Source organism: Anomaloglossus baeobatrachus (assembly GCF_048569485.1).
Source record: "Anomaloglossus baeobatrachus isolate aAnoBae1 chromosome 9 unlocalized genomic scaffold, aAnoBae1.hap1 SUPER_9_unloc_4, whole genome shotgun sequence".
Classification (NCBI taxonomy): domain Eukaryota; kingdom Metazoa; phylum Chordata; class Amphibia; order Anura; family Aromobatidae; genus Anomaloglossus; species Anomaloglossus baeobatrachus.
In genome coordinates this window covers 29267-56587 of record NW_027441822.1, presented here as the reverse complement: position 1 = coordinate 56587, position 27321 = coordinate 29267, and the positions used below count along the sequence as shown (strand labels likewise).

The following is a 27321-nucleotide window of genomic DNA, read 5'->3' as shown; positions in this document are numbered from 1 at the left end:
GTAACTGGCCTGGACTGCAAGGCCTCAAGGATTTTTGTCATAGTCACAGACATTTTATCAGCAAAAACTGCAAAGTCTGTCCCCGTCACCGGGGCAGGGTACACAGGCGTCTCTGCCTGGGCTACCACCACAATAGGCTCTGGCTGACGAAGTGCCACTGGGACTGAACATTGCACACAATGTGAGTCATTGGAGCCTGCCGGTAGATCAGCCCCACATGTAGTACAAACAGTGTACACAGCCTGTGCCTTGGCACCCTTGCGTTTTGCGGATGACATGTTGCTGTCTCCTCAGAGCAGTACAGGGTGTCCAGCCAAGAAGCGACCTTACAGTGCAACTATATAAATATATATGGTACCAAGAAAAAGAAGGGAATTTTGTTACTTACCGTAAATTCCTTTTCTTCTAGCTCTTATTGGGAGACCCAGACGATTGGGGTATAGCTACTGCCTCCGGAGGCCACACAAAGCACTACACTAAAAAGTGCAAGGCCCCTCCCCTTCTGGCTATACCCCCCCGTGGTATCACGGGTTCTCCAGTTTTAGTGCCAAAGCAAGAAGGAGGAAAGCCAATAACTGGTTTAAACAAATTAACTCCGAGTAACATCGGAGAACTGAAAAACCGTTCAACATGAACAACATGTGTACCCGCAAACAACAAAAAAATCCCGAAGGACAACAGGGCGGGTGCTGGGTCTCCCAATAAGAGCTAGAAGAAAAGGAATTTACGGTAAGTAACAAAATTCCCTTCTTCTTCAGCGCTCTATTGGGAGACCCAGACGATTGGGACGTCCAAAAGCTGTCCCTGGGTGGGTAAAGAAATACCGCATGTTAGAGCTGCAAAACAGCCCTCCCCTACGGGGGTGTCACTGCCGCCTGCAGGACTCTTCTACCTAAGCTGGCGTCCGCCGAAGCATAGGTATGCACCTGATAATGCTTGGTGAAAGTGTGCAGACTGGACCAGGTAGCTGCCTGGCACACTTGTTGAGCCGAAGCCTGGTGTCGTAATGCCCAGGACGCACCCACGGCTCTGGGTGAGTGGACTTTTAGCCCTGAAGGAACCGGAAGCCCCGCAGAACGGTAGGCCTCTAGAATTGGTTCTTTGATCCATCGAGCCAGGGTGGCTTTAGAAGCCTGCAACCCCTTGCGCGGACCAGCGACAAGGACAAAAAGTGCATCGGAACGGCGCATGGGCGCCGTGCGGGAAATGTAGATTCTGAGTGCTCTCACCAGATCTAACAAACGTAAGTCCTTTCCATACCGGTGAACCGGATGAGGACAAAAGGAAGGCAAGGATATATCCTGATTAAGATGAAATGAGGATACGACCTTAGGGAGAAACTCCGGAATGGGGCGCAGCACTACCTTGTCCTGGTGGAACACCAGGAAGGGAGCCTTGGATGACAGAGCTGCCAGCTCAGACACTCGCCGAAGCGATGTGATCGCAACGAGAAACGCCACCTTCTGTGACAGGCGAGAAAATGAAACTTCCTTCAGAGGCTCGAAAGGCGGCTTCTGGAGAGCAACTAGTACCCTGTTGAGATCCCATGGATCTAACGGCCGCTTGTACGGGGGTACGATATGACAGACCCCCTGTAGGAACGTGCGCACCCTAGAAAGACGTGCTAGACGCTTCTGAAAGAACACGGATAGTGCCGAGACTTGCCCCTTAAGGGAGCCGAGCGACAAGCCCTTTTCTAACCCCGATTGCAGGAAGGAAAGAAAAGTAGGCAATGCAAATGGCCAGGGAGACCCTCCCTGAGCCGAGCACCAGGTTAAGAAAATCTTCCACGTTCTGTGGTAGATCTTAGCAGAGGTGGACTTCCTAGCCTGTTTCATGGTGGCAACGACCCCTTGGGATAATCCTGAAGACGCTAGGATCCAGGACTCAATGGCCACACAGTCAGGTTCAGGGCCGCAGAATTCCGATGGAAAAACGGCCCGTGGGACAGTAAGTCTGGCCGGCCTGGTAGTGACCACTGTCGGCCGACCGTGAGACGCCACAGATCCGGGTACCACGATCTCCTCGGCCAGTCTGGGGCGACGAGTATGACGCGGCTGCAATCGGATCTGATTTTTGCGCAGTACTCTGGGCAAGATTGCCAGAGGTGGAAACACATATGGGAGCCGGAACTGCGACCAATCTTGCACTAAGGCGTCTGCCGCCAGAGCTCTGTGATCGCGCGATCGTGCCATAAATGCCGGGACCTTGTTGTTGTGCCGAGACGCCATTAGGTCGACGTCCGGCACCCCCCAGCGGCGACAGATTTCCTGAAAACACGTCCGGGTGAAGGGACCATTCCCCTGCGTCCATACCCTGGCGACTGAGGAAGTCTGCTTCCCATTTTTCTACGCCCGGGATGTGAACTGCGGATATGGTGGATGCTGTGTCCTCCACCCACATGAGGATTCGCCGGACTTCCTGGAAGGCTTGCCGACTGCGCGTCTCTCCTTGGTGGTTGATGTATGCCACCACTGTGGAGTTGTCCGACTGGATTCGGATCTGCTCTCTTTCTAGCCACTGCTGGAAAGCTAGTAGGGCAAGATACCCTGCCCTGATTTCCAGAACATTGATCTGAAGGGTGGACTCCAACTGAGTCCACGTCCCCTGAGCCCTGTGGCGGAGACAAACTGCTCCCCACCCTGACAGACTCGTATCTGGTGTGACTACTGCCCAGGATGGGGGTAGGAAGGATCTTCACTGTGACAATGAGGTGGAAATACGCCACCATTGCAGAGAGTCCTTGGCCGTCTGGGAAAGGGAGACTTTCCTGTCCAGGGAGGTTGACTGCCCGTCCCATTGGCGGAGAATGTCCCATTGAAGTTGGCGCAGATGAAACTGCGCAAAGGAAACTGCCTCCATGGCTGCCACCATCTTCCCTAGGAAGTGCATGAGGCGCCTTAAGGGGTGCGACTGGCCTTGAAGGAGAGACTGCACCTCTGTCTGCAGTGAACGCTGCTTGTTCAGCGGAAGCTTCACTATCGCTGATAGAGTGTGAAACTCCATGTCGAGATACGTTAGTGATTGAGTCGGTGACAGATTTGACCTTGCCAGATTGATGATCCACCCAAAAGTCTGGAGAGTCTCCAGCGTAACATTCAGGCTGCGTTGGCATGCCTCGAGGGAGGGTGCTTTGACGAGTAGATCGTCCAAGTAAGGGATCACCGAGTGTCCCTGAGAGTGCAAGACTGCTACCACTGCTGCCATGACCTTGGTGAACACTCGTGGGGCTGTCGCCAGACCGAATGGCAGAGCTACGAACTGAAGATGGTCGTCTCCTATCACAAAACGTAGAAAACGTTGGTGCTCCGTAGCAATTGGCACGTGGAGATAGGCATCTTTGATGTCTGTTGAGGCAAGGAAGTCTCCTCGAGACATTGAGGTAATGACGGATCGGAGGGATTCCATCCGGAACCGCCTGGCGTGCACATGATTGTTGAGCAGTTTTAGGTCCAGAACAGGACGGAAGGAGCCGTCCTGTTTTGGAGCCACAAAGAGAATGGAGTACAAACCCTCGCCCTCGTTCCTGAGGGGGGGACAGGGATCACCACTCCTTCTGCTCTTAGAGCGTCCACCGCCTGCAGCAGGGCATCTGCTCGGTGGAGAGGTGGGGCCGTTCTGAAGAATGGAGTCGGAGGACGAGAACAGAACACTGTCCTGTGCACGTGAGCACAATGTCCGTCACCCACCGGTCTGTGACCTGTGGCAGCTAAATGTCGCCAAAGGCGGGGGAGTCTGCCATCAACCGCGGATACGGAGAGAGAGAGAGAGCTGAGAGTCATGAGGAGACCGCCTTGGTAGCGGATCCTCCGGCTGCCTTCCTTGGGCGTGATTGAGCCCGGCCGGAATCTGAGCCCGTCTGAGGTTTTGTAGCCCTTTTGCACGAGGACAATTGGGACCTGCCCGAGCTTGGGAAGGACCGAAACCTCGACTGTACTTTTAGGACAGCATTAATAGGGTAAGTCGCAGTGCAGACATTGCGGGGTTACGGACGCCTCTGCGGTACAGATGTACATGTGCTCAAGGCCAGCTGCGCAAGAACAGCTGAACAGGTTAGGTTGCCTATACGGCTGTGAATGCCGGAGCAACCGACACGCCGATAGCCTCCTAGACAGATTTCAACCAGAGTCCATCTGTCTGTGAATGGCATCTTTAAGTGAAGCCCCATCTCCAGTGCAACTATGTCTCTAGACGCAAGCCTGGAGATTGGAGAATCCACCTTTGGACCCTGGGTCCAGCGCTTGACCACGTCAGGGGAAAAGGGATAACGTGTATCTTTAAAAAACGTTTGGAGAAAACGCTTATCTGGTAAGCGTGGTGTTTCTGGACTGCTTCTCTGAAGTCAGCGTGGCCAGAAAAATACTCAATATCCGTTTGAGATACTGAAAAGGGACTTCTCCTGCTGTGAAGCTGACTCCTCCACTGGGGGAGCTGAGGGAGAAAGATCCAACCTTCCATTGATGGACGCTATAGGATCATTCCGTATGGCGTTACCATCCGGTGTATCCGGATTGAGAGCGATGTCAGGATCAAAGTCCTGGAGAGCTGCCTTATCATACAGATAGTCCTCCTGGGACCCCCCCCGTTCCAAATGAGGTTGGTCAGGAAGATTGCCCATGGCCTGTCTGGACTGCAAGTCTCTATCTTATGACAATATATCTGTCGAAACTGCAACTCCGTCCCTGTCCTTGGACAGGGTTGACAGGTGGTTTCTTAGGCCACGACTAGTAGAGACCCCGGCAGACGAAGTGCTAGAGACCCCGGCAGACGAAGTGCTACAGGGGAGCATGCACACAATGGGACGGTGTCATGAATAGCATCCCATGTAGTAAAAACAGCACTGAAAATCTGTGTTGCTTTTTTGCTGCTGCCGACTAGCCATCTAGAAGTATATAGCCAAGAATGGTGACCGTACAGTGCAATGTATAGCATACAAGCATAAAGTACAAATGAACACTGCAGCACAAGCAATACAAGCAGCATAGAAGCCTATGCCCTGGCACCCCTGCTCTTCTGCTGCTGTAGACTAGTCATCTAGGGGAATATAGCCCAGAAGAGTGACCATACAGTGCGATGTATAGCATACAAGCACAAGTACAAATGCACACTGCAGCCCATGCAATACAAGCAGCATAGAAAAAAACCTGTGCCCCAGCACCCTTGGTTTTCAGCTGCTGTAGTCTAGCCATTCCAGGAGAATATAGCTAAAACTAGCGACTGTACAGTGCAATGTATAGCATACAAGCATAAATACAAATGAACACTTCAGTACGTGCAATACAAGCAGCCTAGAAAGCCTGTGCCTTAGCACACCTGCTTTCCTGCTGCTGATGTGTCGCTCTCCAAGCGGGCATATAGCGACCTATGCAGTTAAAATACACATGTACACACTGCAGTATATATTGGGGTCAGCACTATGTGTGCCGCTTACCGCCCGCCTATAAGCGGGTGTATGGTCGCCATAGTCCTGCCTGGTTGCCGAAAGTCCGAGCTCGGACTGCGGTAATGGCTGCCGGCGTCTTCCCCAGCTCGTGTGAGGAGGGGCGGGCCGTGGGCGTGCCCCAAGTCAGAGCGGGAATCCGGCGTCCGACAGTGTGCAGTGAGAGGGCTGGAGCATGTAAAAAGGCTCCAGCCCTCGGCGCTGCTGATTGCTCAGCGCCTGTCCCCTTCCCTGAGTGACAGGGAGGGGGCGGGAACGAAGCGGCACTAGGCCGCAGAAGCCGGGGACTGGATTTATAAGCGCCGCCGCCGTAAAAGCGCGGTCGGCGCCCAGTCCCCGGCGAACTACAAGTCCCAGCCGCGCCGCCGCTCCCGGAGCGTCCGGCGCGGTAGTTCCCAATACACAAAGTCACTCAGCAAAGCTGCAGTGACTGTAACCCTTTACTGTCCCCGGCGCACTAGCACACCCAGCAAGTCTGGAGTGTGCTGTGTCTGTGTGTCCGGGGACACAGAGTACCTGTAATGGTGCAGGGCCATGTCCCTGAACGGTACTCCAGCTCCGTATCCAGCAGGTTCAAATGGGTCTGTGGATGGAGCCCGGCGTCAGAGCTTTGAGGCCGGCAGGATCCCACTTCCTCAGAGCCCCTCAGGGGGATGTGGAAGGAAAGCAGCATGTGGGCTCCAGCCTCCGTACCAGCAATAGGTACCTCAACCTTACAACACCATCAACGGGTGAGAAGGGAGCATGCTGGGGGCCCTATATGGGCCCTCTTTTCTTCCATCCGAAATAGTCAGCAGCTACTGCTGACTAAAATCTGTGGAGCTATGCATGGATGTCTGACCTCCTTCGCACAAAGCTTGAAAACTGGAGAACCCGTGATACCACGGGGGGGTATAGCCAGAAGGGGAGGGGCCTTGCACTTTTTAGTGTAGTGCTTTGTGTGGCCTCCGGAGGCAGTAGCTATACCCCAATCGTCTGGGTCTCCCAATAGAGCGCTGAAGAAAAGTACACTAATATAACACTGAGGCACTAGTGGGGCCAGCACTAAAATGCTGCTTACCGCCCGCTTAAGAGCGGGTGTGTGGTCGCCGAAATCCCTTTAGTCTGGGTCTCCCAGAGCCTGCTGCCTTTCCCCAGCCAGACTGCATGTGTAATGGCTGCCGGCGTCCTTGTGGAGAGGGGGGGCGGGCCCTGGGCGTATACAGACGAAGAGCGGGAAGCCTGCTTCCCACTGTGCCTAGTGAGAGGGCTGGAGCATGTAAATAAAGCTCCAGCCCTCGGCGCTGCCAATTGAGCAGCGTCTCTCCCCTACCCTGATTGACAGGATGGGGGCGGGAACGAAGCGGCACTAGGCCGCAGAAGCCGGGTACTAAAGTTAGAAGCGCCGCCGCCGTAAAAGCGCGGTCGGCGCAAAGTCCCCGGCGCACCACAAGTCGCAGCTGCGCCGCCGCTCCAGGAGCGGTCGGCGCAGTAGTTCCCAACATGTAACGTCACTCAGCCAAGCTGCAGTGACCTAACCCCAGCGCACAGCGCTACTGTCCCCGGCGCACTATAACGCTCAGCAAGCCTTGAGAGTGTCCGTGCCTGCCGGGGACACCGAGTACCTGAATGATGCAGGGCCTTGTCCCTGACTGTACTCATGCTCCGAATCCAGCAGGTTCTCTGGGTCTGTGGATGGAGCCCGGCCTCAGGGCTTGGGGGCCGGCAAGATCCCACTTCCACAGAGCCCTCCAGGGGATGTGGAAGGAAAGCAGCATGTGGGCTCCAGCCTCTGTACCAGCAATAGGTACCTCAACCTTACAAGCACCACCGCGGGTGAGAAGGGAGCATGCTGGGGGCCCTATATGAGCCCTCTTTTCTTCCATCCGATATAGTCAGCAGCTACTGCTGACTAAACAGTGGAGCTATGCGTGGATGTCTGACCTCCTTCGCACAAAGCAGAAAACTGGTGAGCCAGTGATCCCACTGGGGGTGTATAGCCAGAAGGGGAGGGGCCTTACACTTTTTAGTGTAATGCTTTGTGTGGCCTCCGGAGGCAGTAGCTATACACCCAATCGTCTGGGTCTCCCAATGGAGCGCCGAAGAAAAGAAGGTAAGGAGATATCCTGATTGAGATGAAAGGGGGATACCACCTTAGGGAGAAATTCCGGAACCGGACGCAGAACCACCTTGTCCTGGTGAAACACCAGGAAGGGAGCTTTGCATGACAGCGCTGCTAGCTCAGACACTCTCCGAAGAGAGGTGACTGCTACTAGGAAGACCACTTTCTGCGAAAGGCGTGAGAGAGAAATATCCCTCATTGGCTCGAATGGTGGTTTCTGAAGAACCGTCAGCACCCTGTTCAGATCCCAGGGTTCTAACGGCCGCTTGTAAGGAGGAACGATGTGAAAAACCCCCTGCAGGAACGTGCGTACCTGTGGAAGTCTGGCTAGGCGCTTCTGGAAAAACACAGAGAGCGCTGAGACTTGTCCCTTAAGGGAGCCGAGCGACAAACCCTTTTCCAGTCCAGATTGAAGGAAGGACAGAAAGAAGGGAATTTTGTTACTTACCGTAAATTCCTTTTCTTCTAGCTCCTATTGGGAGACCCAGACGATTGGGTGTATAGCTACTGCCTCCGGAGGCCACACAAAGCACTACACTAAAAGTGTAAGGCCCCTCCCCTTCTGGCTATACACCCCCAGTGGGATCACTGGCTCACCAGTTTTAGTGCAAAAGCAAGAAGGAGGAAAGCCAATAACTGGTTTAAACAAATTCACTCCGAAGTAACATCGGAGAACTGAAAACCATTTAACATGAACAACATGTGTACCCGAAAACAACCAAAAATCCCGAAGGACAACAGGGCGGGTGCTGGGTCTCCCAATAGGAGCTAGAAGAAAAGGAATTTACGGTAAGTAACAAAATTCCCTTCTTCTTCGTCGCTCCATTGGGAGACCCAGACGATTGGGACGTCCAAAAGCTGTCCCTGGGTGGGTAAAGAAATACCTCATGTTAGAGCTGCAAGACAGCCCTCCCCTAGGGGGAGGCAACTGCCGCCTGCAGGACTCTTCTACCTAGGCTGGCGTCCGCCGAAGCATAGGTATGCACCTGATAATGTTTGGTGAAAGTGTGCAGACTCGACCAGGTAGCTGCCTGGCACACCTGTTGAGCCGTAGCCTGGTGCCGTGATGCCCAGGACGCATCCACGGCTCTGGTAGAATGGGCCTTCAGCCCTGATGAAACCGGAAGCCCAGTAGAAGGGTAGGCTTCAAGGATTGGTTCCTTGATCCATTGAGCCAGGGTGGATGTTGCAGCCTGCGATCCCTTGCGCTGACCAGTGACAAGGACAAAGAGTGCATCCGAGCGGCGCAGGAGCGCCGTGCGGGAATGTAGATTCTGGGTGCTCTACACCAGATCCAACAATGCAAAGCCATTACATATCGATGAAATGGATAAAAGGAAGGTAAGGAGATATCCTGATTATGATAAAAAGGGAATACCACCTTAGGGAGAAACCCTGGGATCGGACGCAGCTCTACCTTATCTTGGTGAACACCAGGAAGGGAGCTTTGGATGACCGCGCTGCTAGTTCGGACACTCTCCGAAAAGACGTGACCGCTACCAGAAAGACCACTTTCTGTGAAAGTCGCGAAAGTGAAAAACATCCCTCAGAGGCTCGAAGGTCGGCTCCTAGAGAGCAATTAATACCCTGTGCAGATCCCATGGGTCTGACGGCCTCTTGTACGGAGGGACAATGTGACAACCCCCCTGCAGGAACGTGCGTACCTGAGGAAGTCGTACTAGGCGCTTCTGAAAGAATACTGACAGCGCTGCGACTTGTCCTTTAAGGGAGCCGAGCGACAAACCTTTTCCCAATCCAGATGCAGGAAGGGGGGAAAAAGGAGACAATGCAAATGGCCAGGGAGACACTCCCTAAGCAGAGCACCAAGCTAAGAATAACTTCCACGTCTTGTGGTAGATTTTTGGCAGACGTCGGCTTCCTAGCCCGTCTCATGGTGACAATGACGTCTTGAGAGAATCCTGAAGACGCTAGGATCTCGGACTCGATGGCCGCACAGGCCGGATCAGGGCCGTAGAATTCAGTGGAAAGAACGGCCCTTGGGACAGTAAGTCTGGCCAGTCTGAGAGTGCCCATGGTTGGCCGAACAAGAGATGCCACAGAACCGGGACCACGACCTCCTCGGTCAGTCTGGGACGACGAGGATGGCGCGGCGGCAAGCGGAGCTGAGCTTGCGTAGCACTCTGGGCAACAGTGCCAGAGTAGAAAACACATAGGGTAGCTGGAACTGCGACCAATCCCGAACTAGGGCGCCTGCCGCCAGAGCTCTTTACTCTTGAGACCGTGCCATGAAAATCGGGACTTTGTTGTTGTGCCGAGACGCCATTAGGTCGACGTCCGGCATCTCCCAGCGGCTACAGATTTCCTGACACCATACTGGGTGCAGAGACCATTCCCCTGCGTCCATGCCCAGGCGACTGAGGAAGTCTGCTTCCCAATTTCCTACGCCCGGGATGTGAACTGCGGATATGGTGGATGCTCTGTCCTCCACCCACATCAGAATCCGCCGGATTGCCTGGTAGGCTTGGCGATGCGTGTTCCGCCTTGGTGGGCGATGTCTGCCACCGCTGTGGAATTGTCCGACTGAATTCGGATCTGATTTCCTTCCAGCCACTGCTGAAAGGCTTGCAGTGCTGAAGGATGGACTCCTCTGAAGAGAGTCCTTGACCGTCTGAGAAGGGAAACGTTCCTTTCTAGGGACGTCGACTCCCCAACCCATTGGCAAAGCATGTCCCATTGAAGTGGACGCAGATGAAACTGCGCGAAAGTGACTGCCTCTGCATGAGGCGTCTTAAGGGGTGTTACTGGCCTTGAAGGAGAGACTGCACCCCCGATTGTAGTGAACGCTGCTTGTCCAGCGGAAGCTTCACTATCGCTGAGGGAGTGTGAAACTCCGTGCCCAGATATGACAGCGATTGGGTCGGTGCCCGATGTAACCTTGAAAAGTTGATGATCCACCCGAAACTCTGGAGAGTCTCCAGCGCCACGTTCAGGCTGTGTCGGCATGCCTCTTGAGAGGGTGGCTTGACTAGTGGATCGTCCAGTAAGGATCACAGAGTGACCCTGAGAGTGCAGGACTGCTCCCACTGCTGCCCTGAACTTGGTGAAAACCCGTAGGGCTGTCGCCAGACCGAAGGGCAGTGGTACGCACTGAAGATGATCGTCTTCAATAACGAAACGTAGCAAACGCTGGTGCTCTGGAGCAATCGGCACGTGGAGATAAGCATCCTGATGTCTATTGATGCTAGGAAATCTCCTTGAGACATTGAGGCAATGACGGAGCGGAGGGTTACATCCGGAACCGCCTGGCCTTCACGTGCTTGGTGAGCAGGTTTAGGTCCAGAACTGAACGGAAAAAGTCACCCTTTTTTTTGGCACCCCAATAAGATTGGAGGAAAAAACCGTGTCTTGCTCCTGAAGAGGAACAGGGATTACCACTCCTTCTGCCTGCAGAAGAGCATCGGCTCGGTGGCTATCCTGTACACGTGAGACACAATGTCTCTCACCCACCGGTCTGTGACCTGTGGCAGCTAAATGTACCCAGAAGCGGGAGATTCTGCCCCCAACCGCGGATGCGGAGAGAGAGAGAGCTGAAATACATGAGGAGATCGCCTTGGTAGCGGTTCCTCCTGCTGCCTTCCTTGGGCGTGAATGAGCCCGGCCGGAATCTGAGCCCCTCTGAGCCTTTTGAGCCCTTTTAGACGAGGACCATTGGGACTTGCCCGAGCCTGGGAAGGACCAACCTCGACTGTCCCCCCAGGACAGCATTACTAGGGTAAGTCGCAATGCAGACATTGCGAGGTTAAGGACACCGCCTGCGGCACAGATGTACATGTGCTCAAGAGCAGCTGCGCAAGACCAGCTGAAATAGGTTAGAGTGCCCATACGGCTGCGAATGCCGGAGCAACCGACACGCTGATAGCTACACAGACAGATTTCAACCAGAGGTCTATCTGTCTGTCAATGGCATCTTTAAGTGAATTCCCATCTCCACTGTAACTATGGATCTAGCCGCAAGCCTGGAGATTGGGGGATCCACCTTTGGACCCTGGGTCCAGTGCTTTACCACGTCAGGGTAAAGGGATAACGTGCATCCTTAATACGTTTGGAGAAAACGTTTATCTGGTAAGCGTGGTGTTTCTGAACTGCGTCTCTGAAGTCAGCGTGGTCAGAAAAAGTACTCAATATACGCATGAGTACTGAAAAAGGATTTCTCCTGCTGTGAAGCTGACTCCTCCACTGGGGGAGCTGAGGGAGAAATATGCAACATTCCATTGATGGACGCTATAAGATCATTCACTATGGCGTCACCATCCGGTGTATCCGGATTGAGAGCGGTGTCAGGACCAAAGCCCTGATCAGCTACGTCTGCCTCATCATACAGAGAGTCCTCCTGCTGGGACCTTGACCAGTGATGAAGCCGAGTGCCGCACCCAGCGAGCTAGCTTAGGCTGTCTGGGACTGCCGTCCGTGTCAGAGCCTTCACGCTGGAATGCCTGGGACCCCCCCGGAGCACTGAGTGCGTTCCAAATGAGGGTGGCCAGGGAGAATTAATCAAGATTGCCCATGGCCTGTCTGGACTGCAAAGTCTCCATCCCATGACAATCTCCGTCCCTGTCCCTGGACAGGGTTCACAGGTGGTTCCTTTGGCCACCTCTAGTAGAGACCCCGGCTGACCAAGTGCTACAGGGGAGCATTGCACACAATGGGGGTCAGTGGAACCTGCCGGTGGAACAGTATCACATGCAGGAAAAGCAGCATAGAAAGCCTGTGTTGCTTTTTTGCTGCTGTATTCTAGTCATCTATGCAATGTATAGCATACAAGCATAAACACTTCAGCACATGCAATACAAGCAGCATAGAAAGCCTGTGCCTTGGCACTCTTGCTTTTTTGCTGCTGTTGTCCAGCCATCTAGGAGAATATAGCCAAGAGTAGCGACCGTACAGTGCAATGTATAGCATACAAGCATATATACAAATAAACACTTCAGCCCATGCAATACAAGCAGCATAGAAAGCCTGTGCCTTAGCACCCTTGCTTTTTTGCTGCTGTTATCTCGCCATCTAGGAGGGCATATAGCCAAGTGTAGCGACAGTACAGTGCAATGTATAACATACAAGCATAAGTACAAATAAACACTTCAGCACATGCAATACAAGCAGCCTAGAAAGCCTGTGCCTTAGCACTCTTGCTTTTCTGCTGCTGTTATCTCGCCATCTAGGAGAATATAGCCAAAGATAGCGACCTACAGTGCAGAGTATAGTATACAAGCATCAAATACAAATGGACACTGCGGTATTTTGTGGGGTCAGCACTTCAGGTGCTGCTTACCGCCCGCCTATAACGCGGGTATGTGGTCGCCAGAGCCCTGTGTTGGTTGCCCAGAGCATATCTCCGTTCCCCAGCTCGGACTGCGTGCAGGAATGGCTGCCGGCGTCCTTCTCCAGCTCGTGTGACGAGGGGCGGGCCGTGGGTGTGCCCCAGACAAGAGCGGGAAACTGGCGTCCCACTGTGTCCAGTGAAGGGGGCTGGAGAATGCAAAGCAGACTCCAGCCCTCTGTGCTGACTGTCTGTACAGCGTCCCGCCTCTCCCCTGACTGGCAGGGCTGGAGGCGGGAACGAAACGAAAACTAGGCCGCAAAGCCGGGGACTCAAGTAATAAGCGCGGCCGTCCATGTGCACGGCCCGCGCGGAAGTCCCCGGCGCACCACAAGTCCCAGCCGCGCCACAATGTAAAAAACACCCAGCAGCGGCCGGCGCGGCAGTTCCCAATACATAAATTCACTCAGCTAAGCTGCAGTGAATAATAGCACGAGCGCACCGCGCTGTTACCCCCGGCGCACTAACACTCCCAGCAATGCTGGTGTGTGTGTGCGCGCTTACCCGGGGACACAGAGTACCTTAATGTAGCAGGGCCCTGTCCCTGAAGATACTCAGCTCCATATCCAGCAGGTTCTCTGGGTCTGTGGATGGAGCCCGGTCTCAGTGCCTGGAGACCTGTAAGATCCCACTTCACCAGAGCCCTCAGGGGGATGGGGAAGGAAAGCAGCATGTGGGCTCCAGCCTCCGTACCCGCAATGGGTACCTCAACCTTACAAACCGCAAGTGGGGTGAGAAGGGAGCATGCTGGGGGCCCCATATGGGCCCACTTTTCTTCCAACCGACATAGTCAGCAGCTGCTGCTGACTAAAAACAGTGGAGCTATGCGTGGATGTCTGACCTCCTTCGCACAAAGCAGAAAACTGGTGAGCCAGGGATCCCACTGGGGGTGTATAGCCAGAAGGGGAGGGGCCTTACACTTTTTAGTGTAATGCTTTGTGTGGCCTCCGGAGGCAGTAGCTATACACCAATCGTCTGGGTCTCCCAATGGAGCGACGAAGAAATTGGGCAAGGCAAAAGGCCAGGGAGAAATACCCTGAGCAGAGCACCACGACAGGAAAATTTTCCACGTCCTGTGGTAGATCTTGGCGGACGCTGGTTTCCTAGCTTGTCTCATAGTGGCAATGACGTCTTGAGATAACCCTGAGGACGCTAGGATCCAGGACTCAATGGCCACACAGTCAGGTTGAGGGCCGCAGAATTCAGATGGAAAAACGGCCCTTGAGATAGCAAGTCTGGTCGGTCTGGTAGTGCCCACGGTTGGCCGACCGTGAGATGCCACAGATCCGGGTACCACGACCGCCTCGGCCAGTCTGGAGCGACGAGGATGACGCGGCGGCAGTCGGCCCTGATCTTGCGTAACACTCTGGGAAACAGTGCCAGCGGAGGAAACACATAAGGGAGCTGAAACTGCAACCAATCCTGAACTAAGGCGTCTGCCGCCATAGCTCTGGGATCTTGAGACCGTGCCATGAACGCCGGTACCTTGTTGTTGTGCCGGGACGCCATGAGGTCGACGTCCGGCACCCCCCAGCGGCAACAGATCTCCTGAAACACGTCCGGGTGAAGGGACCATTCCCCTGCGTCCATGCCCTGGCGACTGAGATAATCTGCTTCCCAGTTTTCCACGCCTGGAATGTGAACTGCAGAAATGGTGGAGGCCGTGGCTTCCACCCACGTCAAAATCCGCCGGACTTCCTGGAAGGCTTGCCGACTGCGTGTGCCGCCTTGGTGGTTGATGTATGCCACCGCTGTGGAATTGTCCGACTGAATTCTGATCTGCTTGCCTTCCAGCCACTGCTGGAACGCTTTCAGGGCAAGATACACTGCCCGTATTTCCAGAACATTGATCTGAAGCGAGGACTCTTGCTGGGTCCACGTACCCTGAGCCCTGTGGTGGAGAAAAACCGCTCCCCACCCTGATAGACTCGCGTCCGTCGTGACCACCTCCCAGGATGGGGGTAGGAAGGATTTCCCTTTCGATAATGAAGTGGGAAGAAGCCACCACCGAAGGGAAGCTTTGGTCGCCTGCGAGAGGGAGACGTTCCTGTCGAGGGACGTCGGCTTCCTGTCCCATTTGCGTAGGATGTCCCATTGAAGAGGACGCAGGTGAAACTGCGCGAAAGGAACTGCCTCCATTGCTGCCACCATCTTCCCCAGGAAGTGCATGAGGCGCCTCAAGGTGTGTGACCGACCTTGAAGGAGAGATTGTACCCCTGTCTGTAGTGACCGCTGCTTGATCAGCGGAAGCTTCACTATCGCTGAGAGGGTATGAAACTCCATGCCAAGGTATGTCAGCGATTGGGCCGGTGTCAGATTTGACTTTGGAAAATTGATGATCCACCCGAAACTCTGGAGAGTCTCCAGGGTAGCGTCGAGGCTGTGTTGGCATGCCTCTAGAGAGGGTGCCTTGATCAACAGATCGTCCAAGTACGGGATCACCGAGTGACCCTGAGAGTGGAGGACCGCTACTACAGTAGCCATAACCTTGGTGAAAACCCGTGGGGCTGTTGCCAGGCCGAACGGCAGTGCCACGAACTGCAGGTGTTCGTTTCCTATGGCGAAGCGCAAGAAGCGCTGGTGCTCTGGAGCAATCGGTACGTGGAGATAAGCCTCTTTGATATCGATCGATGCAAGGAAAGCTCCCTGGGACATTGAGGCGATGACGGAGCGGAGGGATTCCATCCGGAACCGCCTGGTCTTTACGTGTTTGTTGAGAAGTTTCAGGTCCAGGACAGGTCGGAAAGACCCGTCCTTCTTTGGGACCACAAACAAGTTGGAGTAAAAACCGTGGCCCTGTTGCTGAAGAGGAACAGGGACCACCACTCCTTCTGCCTTCAGAATGCCCAGCGCCTGCAGAAGAGCCTCGGCTCGCTCGGGAGGCGGGAATGACCTGAAGAATCGAGTCGGGGGACGAGAGGTGAACTCTATCTTGTAACCGTGAGACAGAATGTCTCTCACCCAACGGTCTTTTACCCGTGGCAGCCAGGTGTCGCAAAAGCGGGAGAGCCTGCCACCGACCGAGGATGCGGAGTGAGGATGCCGAAAGTCATGAGGAAGCCGCTTTGGTAGCGGCACCTCCTGTGGTCTTTTTAGGACGTGACTTAGACCGCCATGCATCAGAGTTCCTTTGATCTTTCTGAGGCCTTTTGGACGAGGAGAATTGGGACCTGCCCGCGCCCCGAAAGGACCGAAACCTCGACTGCCCCTTCCTCTGTTGGGGTATGTTCGGTTTGGGCTGGGGTAAGGATGTATCCTTTCCCTTGGATTGTTTGATGATTTCATCCAAACGCTCGCCAAACAATCGGTCGCCAGAAATTGGCAAACTGGTTAAGCGCTTTTTGGAAACAGAATCTGCCTTCCATTCCCGTAGCCACAAGGCCCTGCGGAGTACCACCGAATTGGCGGCTGCAACCGCCGTACGGCTCGCAGAGTCCAGGACAGCATTAATAGCGTAAGACGCAAATGCCGACGTCTGAGTGGTTATGGACGCCACCTGTGGCGCGGACGTGCGTGTGGCTGCGTCAATTTGCGCTTGACCTGCTGAGATAGCTTGTAGCGCCCATACGGCTGCGAATGCTGGAGCAAAAGAAGCGCCGATAGCTTCATAGATGGATTTCAACCAGAGCTCCATCTGCCTGTCAGTGGCATCTTTGAGTGAAGCCCCATCTTCCACTGCAAGTATAGATCTAGCTGCCAGTCTGGAGATTGGAGGATCCACTTTGGGACACTGAGCCCAACCTTTGACCACGTCAGGGGGAAAGGGATAACGTGTATCCTTAAGGCGCTTAGAAAAACGCTTATCTGGACAAGCATGGTGATTCTGGACTGCCTCTCTGAAATCAGAGTGGTCCAGAAAAATACTCGGTGTACGCTTGGGAAACCTGAAAACGGAATTTCTCCTGCTGGGAAGCTGACTCCTCCACCGGAGGAGCTGAGGGAGAAATATCCTGATGGACGCAATAAGGTCGTTCACTATGGCGTCCCCGTCTGGAGTATCAAGATTGAGAGCGGCCTCAGGATCAGAATCCTGATCAGCTACCTCCGCGTCATCAACCAGAGATTCCCCCCTCTGAGACCCTGCACAATATGATGATGTCGAGGGAAAATCTAAGCGAGCTCGCTTAGTCGGTCTGGGGCTGGGGTCTGTGTCAGAACCCTCAGCCTGAGATCCATGAGATACCCCCGGAGGACATTGTTGGTCCAGCTGAGGTGGGCCAGGGAACAAAGATTCAACAGAGTCCCTGTGCTGAGATACCGGCCTGGACTGCAAGGCTTCTAGTATCTTAGCCATAGTCTCAGAGAGTTTTGCAAACTCCGTCCCCGTCACCTGGACATTGTCAGCAGGTGGCTCCCCCTGGGCCCCTCTTAGCAGAGGCTCCGGCTGAGTAAGTGCCACAGGGGCCGAACAGTGCACACAATGAGGGTCAGTGGAACCTGCCGGTAGTGGGGTCGTACATGCGGCGCAGGCAACATAATAAGCCTGTGTTTTGGCACCCCTGCCTTTCGTGGGCGCCATGCTATTATCTTCCCTGAGTAACACAATAGGGTATATAGCCAGAAATCAACTGTGCACTATACAGTGTAAAATAAACATATAATGCTACACTACTGCACAATGGGGCTAGCACCACAGGTGCTGCTTACCACCCGCCTAAAGCGGTTGTGAGGCCACCAGAGTCCCTGCCTGGGTCTCCCAGACTTTGTCCCCCTCTGCAGCGTCCGAGGAGCTGACAGGAATGGCTGCCGGCGTCCTGAGGAGAGGAGGGAGCCGTGGGCGTGACCCAGAAAGAGCGGGAACTGGTGCCTGCACTGTGCACAGTGAGGGGAGTGGAGTATGCAAAGCATGCTCCAGCCCTCAGTGCTGCTCGTTCTGTGCAGCGTCCCGCCCTTCCCCTGCCTGTCAGGGCTGTGGGCGGGAGGAAAGGAAACTAGGCCGCAAAAAGCCGGGGACTCTAGTAATAAACGCGGCCGCCGTAAAAGCGCGGCCGGCGTGAAAGTCCCCGGCGCACTACAAGTCCCAGCCGCGCCGCAGTGTTTCCATGGCCGCGGCGGTCAGTGCGGCAGTCCCTATACATAAACACACTCAGCAACGCTGAGTGTGTAATGGCACATATTAACCCGGTCAGCGCCGTGGTCCCCGGTGCACTAGCACACCCAGCAAAGCTGGAGTGTTGCTGTGCGCTGTCCCCACAGGGATACAGAGTACCTCCAAGTAGCAGGGCCATGTCCCTGAACGATACCCGGCTCCTATCCAGCAGGCTCCACAGGAGTTGTGGATGAAGCACGGTCTCAGTGCCTGGAGACCGATAGGATCCCACTTCACCCAGAGCCCTGAGGGGGATGGGGAAGGAAAACAGCATGTGGGCTCCAGCCTCCGTACCCGCAATGGATACCTCAACCTTAACAACACCGCCGACAAGAGTGGGGTGAGAAGGGAGCATGCTGGGGGCCCTATATGGGCCCACTTTTCTTCCATCCGACATGGTCAGCAGCTGCTGCTGACTAATCTGTGGAGCTGTGCTGTGCATGTCTGCCTCCTTCGCACAAAGCAAAAAACTGAGGAGCCCGTGGGAGCACGGGGGGTGTATAGGCAGAAGGGGAGGGGCTTTACACTTTTAGTGTAATACTTTGTGCGGCCTCCGGAGGCATAGCCTATACACCCAATTGTCTGGGTCTCCCAATGGAGCGACAAAGAAACAACGGGCGTAGCATTTTTATCTCGAAAACGGAACGAAATAGAGAAAAAAAGTGAATTACAAAGTTGTAGGGCATCATCAATTCAATACGAATCCACACCTTGCATACAGAAATGCTATGATATGAAACCCATGACCCCCCAAAACATTGAATGCTGGTCACGCATATGGCGCTCATTAGTGGCCCCCGTCAGCTACAATGCACATCTGGACTCTGCACAGCATACTGTATCTGGCTGCAATGCACATCTGGCCTCTGCACAGCATACTGTATCTTGCTGCACGCTGTGCAATATGGCAGGTGACACGTTTGCACAAGCATCTGTGATACGTGGTGGTAGGTCCTGCAATGTTGGTGGAGGGGTCGCATACACCTGCTGTTTCATGTGACCTCACAGAAAGAAGTCCAATGGGGTCAGGTCAGGTGAGCGGAGGCCACTCCACACAGCTCCATACCCAATGACTTGTAGGAAGGTCTCCATGAGGTATCGCTTCACGTCCGCAGCCTTGTGAGGTTTACACCTTCTAATCATAGCATTTCTGTATGCAAGGTGTGGATTCCTATTGAATTGATGATGCCCTACAACTTTGTAACTCACTTTTTTTCTCTATCTCGTTCCGTTTTAGAGATAAAAATGCTAACTCCGTTGTTTTCCACCAGGTGGCGCTATAGGTGGTGTCATTGCGTAGCGCATGGCTACTTTACTATACCTAGACACCACTTCTATGCCTATAGCTGCCGCCGTTCTCAAGTTAATGGCAGTGGACAGGATATGGGTGGGCACACTGTATATAGGTGAGGTGTATAAAGGATATGGGTGGACACACTGTATATAGGTGCGGTGTATACAGGAGATGGGTGGACACACTGTATATAGGTGCGGTGTATACAGGAGATGGGTGGACACACTGTATATAGGTGCGGTGTATACAGGATATGGGTGGACACACTGTATATAGGTGCGGTGTATACAGGATATGGGTGGACACACTGTATATAGGTGCGGTGTATACAGGATATGGGTGGACACACTGTATATAGGTGTGGTGTATACAGGATATGGTTGGACACACTGTATATAGGTGCGGTGTATACAGGATATGGTTGGACACACTGTATATAGGTGCGGTGTATACAGGATATGGTTGGACACACTGTATATAGGTGTGGTGTATACAGGATATGGTTGGACACACTGTATATAGGTGCGGTGTATACAGGATATGGCTGGACACACTGTATATAAGGCTGTTGAGGTCGGGTCTGGAGACCCCTGGCCGGGCTATTTGCTGACCGTGAATCTGATGTGTGACAGTTCTAATACTAATTGTATAAGGTGCAAATTAGTGAAGACAAAACTGTTCGGTGCTCGGGACAAGCATTTTGATGCTTGGAAGTCAATGGGGGACCTGCATTTTTCAGCAAGATTTTCCATAAAAATGCTCGAGTTCCCCATTGACTTCCGTTATACCCAGTAATCGAGTACCAAGCATCAAAATGCTCATTACGAGCACTGAACAGTTCACTCATCACTTCCGCAAATTAACACTAAATACATAAATGAGGACTCAGCAGCGCAGACAGTTGCTTTTGCCACTCACCAACTTGCGTATACGATCTAGGACCAAATCGACTATCTCCTTTCCGATGGTGTAATGTCCCCGAGCGTAGTTGTTGGCAGCATCTTCCTTTCCTGTGATGAGCTGTTCGGGGTGGAACAGTTGGCGGTATGTGCCGGTGCGCACCTCATCTGTACAGGAACGTATGTGATAAGTAACAACCCGTTATTCTGGGAGATACGCGACGTGATCTGAAGGCAGTGATCAGATCCGAGCTAATCTATATCCCGCCATAACTTCTGCTTTACTTATATATCTGGCTCTTTCTGACAATCAGACACTACTGATCTCTACAATCAAACAGAAATTGTTAGCGCAAATTCATGTATGTGAGGCTTTTCCCAAAATCTACAATTAAAGGGGTCAATTCAGCGGTAAAAATCTGCAGCAGAAATTCAGATGCTGAATGTCACCAGGACGTATCCTTGTCTGTTAATTTTACCTGTGAAAATGTCAGATGCTGGCGTCGCAGCCAAAAAGTACTACTTACCAACCACCGTGGGCTCCAGATCCACAAACACCGCCCTGGGGGAATGTTTTCCGGCTCCTGTCTCACTGAAGAATGTGTTGAACGAGTCGTCTCCTCCACCGATGGTTTTATCGCTGGGCATCTGTCCATCGGGCTGAATCCCATGTTCCAGGCAGAAGAGCTCCCAGCATGCATTGCCAATCTGAACTCCGGCCTGGCCCACGTGGATAGAAATGCACTCACGCTGCGAGAAAAACACATTGCTGCAGTCAATGTCGATGTTCTTTGAAATTTGGAAAACCAATATGTCTTTAAGGCTATGTGCGCACTAGAAATGTGAAGTTTCTCAAGAAAATTTCTTGAGAAACTTCTGCCAGTGAAAGATTTCCGGACCTCCGGAAAAAATCCGCACCAAATCCGCATGCGTTTTTGCCGCGGATTTACCACAGGTTTGTCCCTGCAATAAATAATAAAGATAATCGATAGACAGATAATGGATAGAGGGAAAGATGGATAGATGAATAGATAGATAGATAGAGGGATAGATAGATAGATGAATAGATAGATAGATAGATGAATAGATAGATAGATAGAGGGATAGATAGATAGAGGGATAGATAGATAGATGAATAGATAGATAGATAGAGGGATAGATAGATAGATAGATAGAGGGATAGATAGATAGATGAATAGATAGATAGAGGGATAGATGGATAGATAGATAGATAGATAGATAGATAGATAGATAGATAGATAGATAGATAGATAGATAGAGTGATAGATAGATAGATAGATAGATAGATAGAGGGATAGATAGATAGAGGGATAGATAGATAGATAGATAGATAGAGGGATAGATAGATAGAGGGATAGATAGATAGAGGGATAGATAGAGGGATAGATGGATAGATAGATAGATAGAGGGATAGATGGATAGATAGATAGATAGATGATAGATAGATAGAGGGATAGATAGATGAATAGATAGATAGAGGGATAGATAGATAGATAGATAGATAGAGGGATAGATAGATGGATAGATAGATAGATAGATAGATAGAGGGATAGATAGATAGATAGATAGATAGATAGATAGATAGATAGATAGATAGAGGGATAGATAGATGAATAGATAGATAGAGGGATAGATAGATAGATAGATAGAGGGATAGATAGATGATAGATAGATAGAGGGATAGATGGATAGATAGATAGATAGAGGGATAGATAGATGGATAGATAGATAGATAGAGGGATAGATAGATAGATAGATGAGAAAAACCTATATAATGTTCCACCTCCCTGCATTTTCTAAGCTGGCACCCTTTAGTGACTTTCATGTGGCACTTAGGCTACTTTCACACCTCCGGTTTCTGCAATGCGGCACAATCCGGCACTTTGCATGAAAATCGCAACCGATTTTTTTTGCTGCCGGTTGCGATTTTCCTGCATAGACTTTAATTAGTGCCGCATTGTGCCGCATGGCCTTGCGTTCCGTCCGGTTTTTGCCGCATGCGGCAGATGTAGCCGATGCGGCGGCCGGATGGAACGTTGCCTGGCACGTTTTTTCGTGCGGCAAAAAAAAACGCATCGCGCCGCATTCGGCCGATGCGGCGCATTTTTCAATGCATGCCTATGGCGGCCGGATGCGGCGCGATGCGGCAATAACCGCATCCGGCCGCCGCATGCGGTTTTTGCCACTGCGCATGCTCAGTAGCATGCCGCAAGCGGCAAAAACCGGACTGGCCGCATAGGAAAAACGTATGCAAAGGATGCGGTGTTTTCACCGCATCCGTTGCATAGCTTGCACAGCCGGATTGAGCCGCAGAGCTCAAGCCGGATGTGTGAAAGTAGCCTAAAGGGTGCTTAGCCTTGTATTTAGCCATAAAATAAATAAATAATTAAAAAAAAATGACGTGAGGTCCCCCCATTTTTTGTAGCCAGCTAGGGTAAAGCAGACAGCTGCAGCCTGCAGACCACCGCTGGCAGCTTCACCTTGGCTGATAATCCAAAACAGTGGGCACCCCACGCTGTTATTTTAAATTATATAAATAATTTAAAACAAAAAACGTGGGGTCCCCCCCATATTGGATCACCAGCCAAGGTAAAGCGGACAGCTGGGGTCTGATATTCTCAGACTAGGGAGGTCCACTGTTATCGGACACTCCCCAGCCTAAAAATAGCAGGCCGCAGCCGCCCCAGAAGTGGCGCATCCATTAGACGTGCCAATCCTGGCGCTTTGCCCCAGCTCATCCCGCGCCCTGGTGCGTTGGCAAACGGGGTAATATATGGGGTTGATGCCAGATGTGTAATGTCACCTGGCATCAAGCCCTGGGGTTGGTGAGGTCAGGCGTCTATCAGATACCCGACATCACCAACCCAGTCAGTAATAATTAAAAAATAGACAACAAAAAAAGTTTTATTTGAAAAAACACTCCCCAAAACATTCCCTCTTTAACCAATTTATTGAAAAGAGCACAATCAATTCCACGTCCGGCGTAATCCAATAAGGGGGGGGGGCACGGCGATCCATACCATAGTCGCTGTCCCAGTCAATGAAAAACAGAATGTTCCCCATTGGCTGGGAGAGCAATGCAGTGACCTGAGCTAACATCAATAGGTCAGCTCAGGTCACTGCAGGGGATGACGAGCGCTGCCATCAGGAGCATAGATGAGATCATTACCTTCTGTGATCATCTCCTGTACTGCTGACGTCAGCGCTGTCACTGACTTATCGCGAGAGCCTGTGACGTCACCACTAGTGACAGTCTCGGGCCGCTCGCGAGACGGGCATAGACAGCAGTGACCGCGGTGACGTCAGGAGGCAGGAGATCGTCACAGCAGGTAATGATCTCACCTCCTGACAGCAGCGATCGTCATCCCCGCGGCTCCCAGCACTGCAGGATGTCAGTGTCTGCCTGCGCTGCCGTGTGACAGGCTGCTGACACTGCGGGCAGACACTGACACTGCAGTGCAGGCAGCCGCGAGGCCGGAGCAGGACACACACTGCACGGGCACCTGGAGGTCGCACGGAAGTGCTTCTGTGCGGCGTCCAGGGAGTGTGACGTGTGTTTACTCTGCTCCTCTTCCTGGCATAATGACATCGCTTCCTGCAAAACCGCAGGCAGCGATGGGCATTACCGCAGGTAAATCGCGGCTATTCCGGGGGTATACCGCACATCATTGCTACCTGCGGAATACCCCCGGAATACCGCAGGTACCTGCGGAAATTAATGGACATGCACATTTTCTCAAGAAAGTTTCTCGAGAAAATTTTCTCAAGAAATTTTCTTGAGAAAAATCCGCACAGTGCGCACAACTATTTTTTTTTCTCATTGAATTTCATGGGAAATGTCTGCACAAAGATTGCAGACATTTCTCAAGAAATTTCCGGGGCAAATCCGCGGGTAAATCCGCGGGTAAAAAGCTCTAGTGCGCACATAGCCTAAGGCTGCTGAACGCCGTGTGCACAGGGCCAGCAGCATGCAAATGTGGCCAGTGCCTAATGGTCTTGGGTTCGGGCAGCACCAAGAGGAAACTACCGGACCCACTCTGCCCAGGTCTGAATTTGCAATATTTGCTGTACATTGATGGCAGATGTCCACGCAATGGAGCAGAGACCAAAGAAAGGCAATTTAGCCTCTTAAAGGGGTTGTTCACCACTCAGACAACTCCTTCTCAATCACTGTTTCCCATGTTATTTGGTTTGGTTTTTTTTTAGAAAATAACATATTTGGTATAAATTTTAGAACTAATAAAATCTAAGAATAACTAAATACCAAAATGAAAAAAAACCCCATATCTATCTATATCTATATAAATTGAATAGAACAAGATCTGAAAGTCATATGGATCCCGAAAGGTAGTGATAAAGTCTACAGCTCACGCCCAAAAAAAAGTGCTCATACACCTTTATCAAATGAAAATGACACCGGCCATAGACCTCTATGGTGACACCGGCCATAGACCTCTATGGTGACACCTGCATAGACCTCTGTGATGACACCTGCCATAGACCTCTGTGGTGACACCTGCCATAGACCTCTGTGGTGACACCTGCCATAGACCTCTGTGGTGACACCTGCCATAGACCTCTGTGGTGACACCTGTCATAGACCTCTGTGGTGACACCTGTCATAGACCTCTGTGGTGACACCTGTCATAGACCTCTGTGGTGACACCTGTCATAGACCTCTGTGGTGACACCTGCCATAGACCTCTGTGGTGACACCTGTCATAGACCTCTGTGGTGACACCTGTCATAGACCTCTGTGGTGACACCTGCCATAGACCTCTGTGGTGACACCTGCCATAGACCTCTGTGATGATACTAGCCATAGACCTCTATAGTGACACTTGTCATAGACCTCTATGGTGACACCTGTCATAGACCTGTGGTGACACCTGCCATAAACCTCTGTTATGACACCTGCCATAGACCTCTACGGTGACACCTGCCATAGACCTCTGTGATGACACCTGCCATAGACCTCTGTGGTGACACCTGCCATAGACCTCTGTGGTGACACCTGCCATAGACCTCTGTGGTGATACTAGCCATAGACCTCTATAGTGACACCTACCATAGACCTCTGTGGTGACACCTGCCATAGACCTCTATGGTGACACCTGCCATAGACCTCTGTGGTGACACCTGCCATAGACCTCTGTGGTGACACCTGCCATAGACCTCTGTGGTGACACCTGCCATAGACCTCTGTGATGACACCTGCCATAGACCTCTGTGATGACACCTGCCATAGACCTGTATGGTGACACCTGCCATAGACCTCTGTGGTGACACCAGCCATAGACCTCTATGGTGACACCTGCCATAGACCTCTGTGGTGACACCTGCCATAGACCTCTGTGGTGACACCTGTCATAGACCTCTGTGGTGACACCTGCCATAGACCTCTGTGGTGACACCGGCCATAGACCTCTGTGCTGACAACTGCCATAGACCTCTGTGGTGACACCTTCCATAGACCTGTGATGACACCTGCCATAGACCTCTGTGGTGACACCTGTCATAGACCTCTGTGGTGACACCTGCCATAGACCTCTGTGGTGACACCTGTCATAGACCTGTGGTGACACCTGCCATAAACCTCTGTTATGACACCTGCCATAGACCTCTATGGTGACACCTGCCATAGACCTATGTGATGACACCTGCCATAGACCTCTATGGTGACACCTGCCATAGACCTCTGTGGTGACACCTGCCATAGACCTCTATGGTGACACCTGTCATAGACCTGTGATGACACCTGCCATAGACCTCTATGGTGACACCTGTCATAGACCTGTGATGACACCTGCCATAAACCTCTGTTATGACACCTGCCATAAATCTCTGTTATGACACATGCCATAGACCTCTATGGTGACACCTTCCATAGACATGTGATGACACCTGCCATAGACCTCTATGGTGACACCTTCCATAGACATGTGATGACACCTGCCATAGACCTCTGTGATGACACTGGCCATAGACCTCTATGGTGACACCAGCCATAGACCTCTGTGGTGACACCTGCCATAGACCTCTGTCATGACACCTGCCATAGACCTCTGTGGTGACACCTGTCATAGACCTCTATGGTGACACCTTCCATAGACCTGTGATGACACCTGCCATAGACCTCTATGGTGACACCTGTCATAGACCTCTATGGTGACACCTTCCATAGACCTGTGGTGACACCTGCCATAGACCTCTGTGATGACACTGGCCATAGACCTCTGTGGTGACACCTGCCATAGACATCTGTGGTGACACCTGCCATAGACCTCTGTGATGACACTGGCCATAGACCTCTATGGTGACACCTGCCATAGACCTCTATGGTGACACCTGCCATAGACCTCTGTGATAACACCTGCCATAGACCTCTATGGTGACACCTGCCATAGACCTCTATGGTGACACCTGCCATAGACCTCTGTGATGACACCTGTCATAGCCCTCTATGGTGACACCTGTCATAGACCTCTGTGGTGATACTGGCCATAGACCTCTGTGATGAGACTCCAGTTAAGGTACACATTACACAGCCGGCTCTTCATGTCTTCTGCGCCAATCATAGGTCTGATTATAACAGACAGGCAATCACAGACGGGGATTGTGGGAGGTGGTCTTGTCTCCTTTCAACGGTCACTGATGCAGCCTCGCCCCCAGCAATCATAGTGCGTCATGGCCCCCACTAATGGCCCTCACCACGAGACCTTATCCCCTGCTTCTATTAGCTGAGCCGGGGCTCCGCAGTGAGCTGCGGGTGGACGCCATGTCTTACCATAGTTATCTCCGCAGAGGTATGTCCAATGGGGTATGTTTGTTCCGCCGCTTCACGTCTCTTCTCCTCACCTCACACCGCGCAGCTCCAGTAACCAACTGTCGCGTCTCCCGCCCGCTGCCCCTGCTTATAAGACTCATGCGGTGCGCTCGAGCGTGTCTGCCTCTACTGATTGGATGAAATTGCAATGAGGGCGGGAAATTATAACCAGTCACTCTCCAGTTATCCATACATGTAGCGCGTGCAGGCTGTGATTGGTTGCTAGGCAGCTGGGGACAGCAGTGATTGGTTGGCTGCTCATGGACTCACTGCGCGGGAAGATTGTTTCTAACGGTCGCTTGAGGTAACCCTC

The 27321-nt window shown here is 52.4% G+C and overlaps 1 protein-coding gene across 1 annotated transcript in view; it reads right to left on the bottom strand.

Moving 5' to 3' along the window:
* The window catches only part of LOC142259777 (tubulin alpha-3 chain-like), a 72618-nt gene extending 45476 nt beyond the window's left edge, over positions 1-27142 (bottom strand). Inside the window, exons 1-3 of the mRNA XM_075331885.1 lie at positions 26970-27142; positions 20689-20911; positions 20181-20329 (exon numbers count right to left, since the gene is read on the bottom strand). Coding sequence (XP_075188000.1) covers positions 20181-20329; positions 20689-20911; positions 26970-26972 — 375 coding nt within the window. The 5' untranslated portion in view covers positions 26973-27142. The remainder of the gene's footprint in view (positions 1-20180; positions 20330-20688; positions 20912-26969) is intronic.
* Between the last annotated feature and the right edge of the window lie 179 nt (positions 27143-27321).